General features: G+C 38.4%; 1 protein-coding gene across 1 annotated transcript; it reads left to right on the top strand.

Annotated features, from left to right (window-relative positions):
• The first annotated feature begins 549 nt into the window (after window positions 1-549).
• LOC109965070 (uncharacterized) lies at window positions 550-5,776 on the top strand. The gene is made up of 8 exons (XM_020608808.1): window positions 550-652; window positions 2,252-2,390; window positions 2,683-2,833; window positions 2,979-3,111; window positions 3,777-3,929; window positions 5,301-5,338; window positions 5,486-5,515; window positions 5,594-5,776. The coding sequence occupies exons 1-8, from the start codon at window positions 561-563 to the stop codon at window positions 5,773-5,775; spliced, it is 918 nt and encodes a 305-aa protein (XP_020464464.1). The 5' UTR covers window positions 550-560; the 3' UTR covers window position 5,776.
• The last annotated feature ends 161 nt before the right edge of the window (window positions 5,777-5,937 follow it).

Raw genomic sequence — 5,937 nt, 5'->3', positions numbered from 1 at the left:
AAATATAAAGTAGATAAATAATATTTGTCTTTACTCAGCTGAGGTTGCTGCAGCTGTTTATGACTTTGTTTGACATTACTGAAATTTGTCAAAGTTAACAATTGAAGTTAAGTTGAAGTAGACCATTAGAGTTTTCTTTTAAGAATATAAATACATAATGGAATAAGCAATGTTTTGTATATCTCACCTTTTATGAAAAGATCTTGTGAAATACTTCAAAAAAAGGAAAATGCTTGTGCCTTTTTATTTATAGTCTTTTAATAATGCCACTCACTGTGATTAGTGTCTCAGGACCTGTGTGGTGCTCAGTGCTTTTATTTGTTTAACATTCCTGTAGGCATAATGCACTGTGTACTGTGTGTGTGCAACAAGTCCTTCAAGCTTCTGTTGTACTTTGTTCTACTTAATATTTGTCTTCTTTGATTGATCTAGTATGTTATTTGTTTTAGGTCATATCACAATTCAAATCAACCTATCAGGCCCTAAGGGAAATCAATAAAAGGAATTTCAGTACTCGAATCCATACTTTTTCTCAAATGTTTAGGTCCAACAACACAAAAATGTACGTATCACTGAAAGCAGGACCAGTGGTTCGGGCAAACGGCAGGAAACTCAACCAGCCTCCTTATGTTGGTCTCTTTCCTCCATTAAGGTAATGGACACACAGTCTCCAAAATAACCATTTGTTGTAAGAAACTACTGAATCCAGACATTAGACTCAGTGTTGTAAATAGTCAAATGAATTGAATGAAAACTGTGGAAAAAAATATGTAAAAAGGATGTGCCTTGACAGCTGAATGATTTCAACAAGCGCCATGTACAGCTGCACATCATGTGCACGATGCCTTTGGTTCAAGTCTGGTGACATTTGTCTTAGGTGTCTCCCTTTCTGTGTCCTTGTTTTCTGACTGCCCCTCTATGACCCACTTGCACAAAAATGCATAAAAGGAGATAGCTCACTGACCCCAAAATAAAGCTGATGGAAGATGAGGGCTTTAAGAATGAAATATAAGTTACACAGGGTTGAACTAGTCAAGGATACTGAAAACCCCTTATATAAAATAGGTTTTAAAGGTTTCAAATTATATGGCGGTTTCGATGCTTTTGGAAAAGGCCGCCATGGCAAAAAGCCATAGCCTAAAAGTGGCTATAACTAATTTATTTATATTAACAATTTCAAATGAGAGTGTAAAAACAGTTGTACAGTGTAAAAGGGGTTCATCTGTAGTGATGAACCTACAGAGCATTATCACCCAATTTGCAGCTTAGTTGTAATGAGCTTTATAGTGAGTTTCAGCTCATATTGTTAAGCTTCACATAAAGACTGCAGTGAGTTTCAGCTCATATTGTTAAGCTATCTGGTTGCAGCTTTAGTGTTTGGTTCATGCTCACCACTCTCATAGCATCGTTTTCAGTCATAGCAGGAAGCTGTCTTCATTGAAAAATTGCTAAAATCCCGTTGTATATTACCAAACAGCAGAGAGCCACAGTTAGCAACTAGCTGGTGAACATCTAGTCACTAAAGATCCCGATATTTCTTTCAAAATTTGGTAGTGACCAAAAACAGGTAATAGAAAGTGAACATTGGACTTATATTTGACAGGTGGAGAGAAACACAACTTCAAAACATTGTTACTTTGTATCTACTGGATATGTAAATAAGCAACTGTTTAGCTAACAAGCTAACATGTTTGCCATATAAATTTTAAATGGTGATGATTGTCAATGTTGTCTTCACAAATTGTTTCCACTGCCCTAAATGACCCAAAGAATCCATTATTGTCGTTGTAATTAAACATTGTTTTCTTATTCCAATGCTTGAACTTTAATTACAAGTAATGGGAGAATGTCTCTGCTAATACCTAAAGGAATAGTTTCAAATTTTGAGAAAAGGCTACATTTACTTGCTTTTTTTGCGGCCACCAGCAGCTTTAGCTTCACATAAAGACTGTAAATAGGGAACCACCTGTAGCCTGACTGTCCCAAAATAACAAAATCTGTCTTCCAGCATCTCTAAGGCTGACTAATCTGTACAAAATCCAGAATGTAAAAACAACAATTTGGTATTTTATGGGCATTGTTTCAACCAGTGGAAACTCCAGGAAAATTACTGGCCCCATAAATACTGCAATATTTTACACCTTGTTTTCTGTTGTATGTTTGACCATATCTAGTTTTTTCTCACTTATTGTTAATGCATTTGCAATTTGAGGAGCTGATTATCTCTGTTTATGATTCATGTTGTGTTCAGGGCCCGTGTGAACTGCTCGCATGACTTCCGTTTGTCTGTAAAAGACCTGGATGGGGACAAGGTGCGGTGCCGCTTAGCCCAGCCTGAACAGGGGGAGTGTATTGACTGTACTCCGTACCCCTTTATACAACTGCATAAGGTGAATCTAACTTGAGCATTTTCTTAAGCAGTACATACAGTAACAAAACACAGTTATTTAATCAATCAATCAATATTGCAAAAATGAACTAAAATTCATTTTTCTGGCGGTATAAGTAAACTTTCTTTTCTTTTATTTTTTTAAGATATGCTATAACATTGTTGTATATTCTTCCTCTCCAGTTACTATGAATAACCCACAGACCTCATTGTGGGCATTGCTCTGTGAAAGTATTTCTGCTCAGTGAAAACATGTCATAGTTGCTTGCTGTTTGGTTAAACTCTTTTACCAGGAGGAGTGTATATTGACATTCACTGGAGAAGCACCAGCAGGACAATATTTCATCTACCTGATGGTAGAAGACCTGATTCCTTCACGCCAAATAAGCCTTACCACAGACAGCCCACCCCTCAGCTCCATCCCTGCACACCTCTCTCTCACTGGTATTGATGTTGTCTATGTATGATTTAGTGCTATGGAGCAAACATATTGCTGTGTCCCATTTTAGTTCTTCTTGTTATAGTTTTTCTCTTGTTTTTTGTTATAATTTGGAGTTACTGAAATACCTCTTATTCTCTTTTTTTCCAGTGGAGGAGTCAACTACCAGCTGCAGTGATGAACCTATAGTAACTGGTGGAACCCCCAAAAAGGACACCATGCTGCTTGCCCTGCCATACCAGCAGGTGAAATTCAATGTCAACTTTATGTCACAACTGGAAAGGTATGTCCTGTTTTGACCTTTCACTGTCATCTGAATTAATGTTTTTTGTGCTTACACATAAAAACGCTACATATTATTCCAGTGGCACAAACTGGTCCACAGCAGTACTAGTTTCTGGATGTTACATCAAACTTAAATCCAGTATTAACATAATACAATAGATTAGGCTAATTTTCTTGTAGCTGTACGCTGTTTGCATCTGACTTCAAATGGTTATGAATTGCTAGGAATGCGTAACTAGGGGAGCAACTACTGGTTATTTTTAACTGATTGTTTGGTCAGTAAAATGCCCGAAAATCTTAGTTTCCCAGAGCCTAAGCTTCAAATGGGTCCGAAATCACTCACTACTTACTTAATAATGTGGTCATCATTTTGTCATAGCATCTAAATGCTGAGTGTGTAAATCTATCAATTATACAGTGCCCTAAAAAAATTCTAGTTTAATGCAGAACACTAGTGTCTTTGCTGTGTGCAATACTTTCTGCTAACAATCCCACAACGCACATCTTACAGATGAGAACATTAATCTTGGAAAATGATGATGATTAGGAAATGTCTGCAATTTCACTTTAGTACTCATTTTTGAGTGAATGACTGAATGTATATTATATATAGGAATTAGTGATTTTGGAGTTGAGATTGAAGTTTTCTCTCTGTGTTTACAGTGTTTTGGAAGTAGCAGTGGTTGGTCCCCCTGAACTCTACAGGGTTGGCTTCCAATTAGTTGGCCCTCTGGCAATGATGACCATGTCCTGGGTCAGGTCTGGAAATAAACTGGCCCGCCTTTTGCCAATCTGCTTTGCTGCGAACACCAACAGGTAGGTTGTTCTGTGAATTGAATGCCACTAGTGCTGTCAGAGATACAGTAGCTAGGTGATTCACAGTCTATGTCCCCCTGAACAGGGAGGAGGTGTTGAGACCAAGTTGCCTCATCAAACGTGTAATGAGCGATGTACTAAACCAAGTAACCTATTCTGTTTATGGACAGTTACTTTTAGTTATATTAATATGTTTAAGGTATTACAGTAGACAAAAAGTTCTGGAAAATTATATTAAATTTGTATGAAAAGATGGCCTCAGGTATTTCTGATTTTCTAGGTATAATCTGAAACAGAACATTTTTTAAGAGAATACATATAATGTTATCCTTTGTTTTTAGTATAGAATATACTACTGTATGTTGCAGTTACTAGTAGTATTGTGCTAAAAACAGCGATGTAAAGTGCACTAGAATGCCCCTTTTAGGTAGAAGTATTCATATTTACCTGACATTTTATTAGTTGCCAGATACAAATTTACTGTGCAAACAAATTAGATTGTTTCAATTCAATTCAGTTTTATTTATATAGCACCAAATCACAACAAAAGCCATCTCAGGACACTTTACAAAGTAATTCCTAGACCACATTATTGTAGAGGAAAAACCAGACAAAACCCCCTTGAGCAAGCATTTGATGACACTGGGGAGGAAAAACTCCCTTTAACAGAAGAAACCTCCGACAGACCCCGGCTCTTGGTGGGTGGCTTTCTACCTCAACCGGTTGGGGTGAGTGGATAGAGGAGAGACAAAAGAAAAGAAAAGCAACAAGACACAACAAACACAACAATTTTAAGACACAACAAACAATCAAACACTGATCAGGTTGATGTGGCTGGTGACTGCTCATCAGAAACATAGAGCTCCAGAGCCAGGGCAACCTGCAGAAGGGTACAGGGAGAGAGAGAGGACACACTATGGGAGAGAGGAGACACAAAGTTAATGACATACATGACATGTAATGGTGGCATATAAAAATAAAATGGAGAGGGGAGGTGGGAGGAGAGGAGAGGAGCTCTGCACCATGGGATGCCCCTCATCCTAGGACTATAACTAAGGGATGGTACACAAAACCAAACTTATCCTAGAATGCATGTCCAGTAATTTAATAGGCACCACTACATGGGCCTAAGCAAAGGCCATCCTGTTGGCTAGAAACCACTGGTATGGTTAATAAATATACTCAGTGGCAACTGTATGATTCTGATGAAGGCACAGGAGTGTCAAAACTTTACAGTAGTCTAATCAGTTTGCACCATTAAAAGCAGCAAATTCATCAGTGTGCTCCAGGCATGTCTCTTCTTAAAGCAGTATTTCTCATTTGGATGGAAAATTACATACAATTCATGATTTACACTTTTTGTCTTTCCAGTTTACAGTCAGAGCCCAGATGCGTGTGGCTATTCCAAAGTAAGAACTTCCTCTCACTACAAACAGCATAAGAATGCTTTACTGTAGCTCACAATATACCACTCCTAGTCTTACAACAGGGTTTCTCAGAAAATACTGACTATTAATTACTGACTACTAAAATATGTCTTTTCTTAACATTTTCAGGGGAAATGAAGGCACTACCTGCTGGAACAGGTTGAGAAAATATAATATACATTTATGTGTGGGTGTAAAAGTATTAATGATCTAAGAATCTGCTCTGTCTACCTGCAGAGCTGAGGTGTGACAAGATGGAGATGACGCTGGTGCTCCCTCTTACCTCCCTGAGAAACATCAACCTGAACGAACTGCAGCCCAATAGCTCCACGTGTCCCATCACCTACAACAGCACACACTTGACTGCACACATCTCCTTGGATGGCTGCGGCACCAAGACTGTGGTAACATACACGTAGCAAAGAAAAGAAAACCAACAAGACACAACAACCAGTGAAACACTAGGCAGGTTGATGTGGCTGGTGACTGTTCATCAGAAACAAAGAGCTCCAGAGCCAGGGCAACCTGCAGAAGGCAGAAGGGTGCAGAGAGAGAGAGAGAGAGAGAGAGAGAGAGAGCGA

This window comes from Monopterus albus, unplaced genomic scaffold, assembly GCF_001952655.1.
Source record: "Monopterus albus unplaced genomic scaffold, M_albus_1.0 scaffold95.1, whole genome shotgun sequence".
Taxonomy (NCBI): Eukaryota; Metazoa; Chordata; class Actinopteri; order Synbranchiformes; family Synbranchidae; genus Monopterus; species Monopterus albus.
Note: the sequence above shows the minus strand (reverse complement) of the source record. Positions and strands in the feature narration are given on the sequence as shown.

Excerpts from the sequence above, each read along its gene's own strand:
- LOC109965070 (XM_020608808.1), top strand. The coding sequence starts at position 561 with ATGTACGTATCACTGAAAGCAGGACCAGTGGTTCGGGCAAACGGCAGG. Across the intron at positions 2,834-2,978 it reads TGCACACCTCTCTCTCACTG|TGGAGGAGTCAACTACCAGC; the intron begins GTATTGATGTTG and ends CTTTTTTTCCAG. Across the intron at positions 3,930-5,300 it reads TTTGCTGCGAACACCAACAG|TTTACAGTCAGAGCCCAGAT; the intron begins GTAGGTTGTTCT and ends TTGTCTTTCCAG.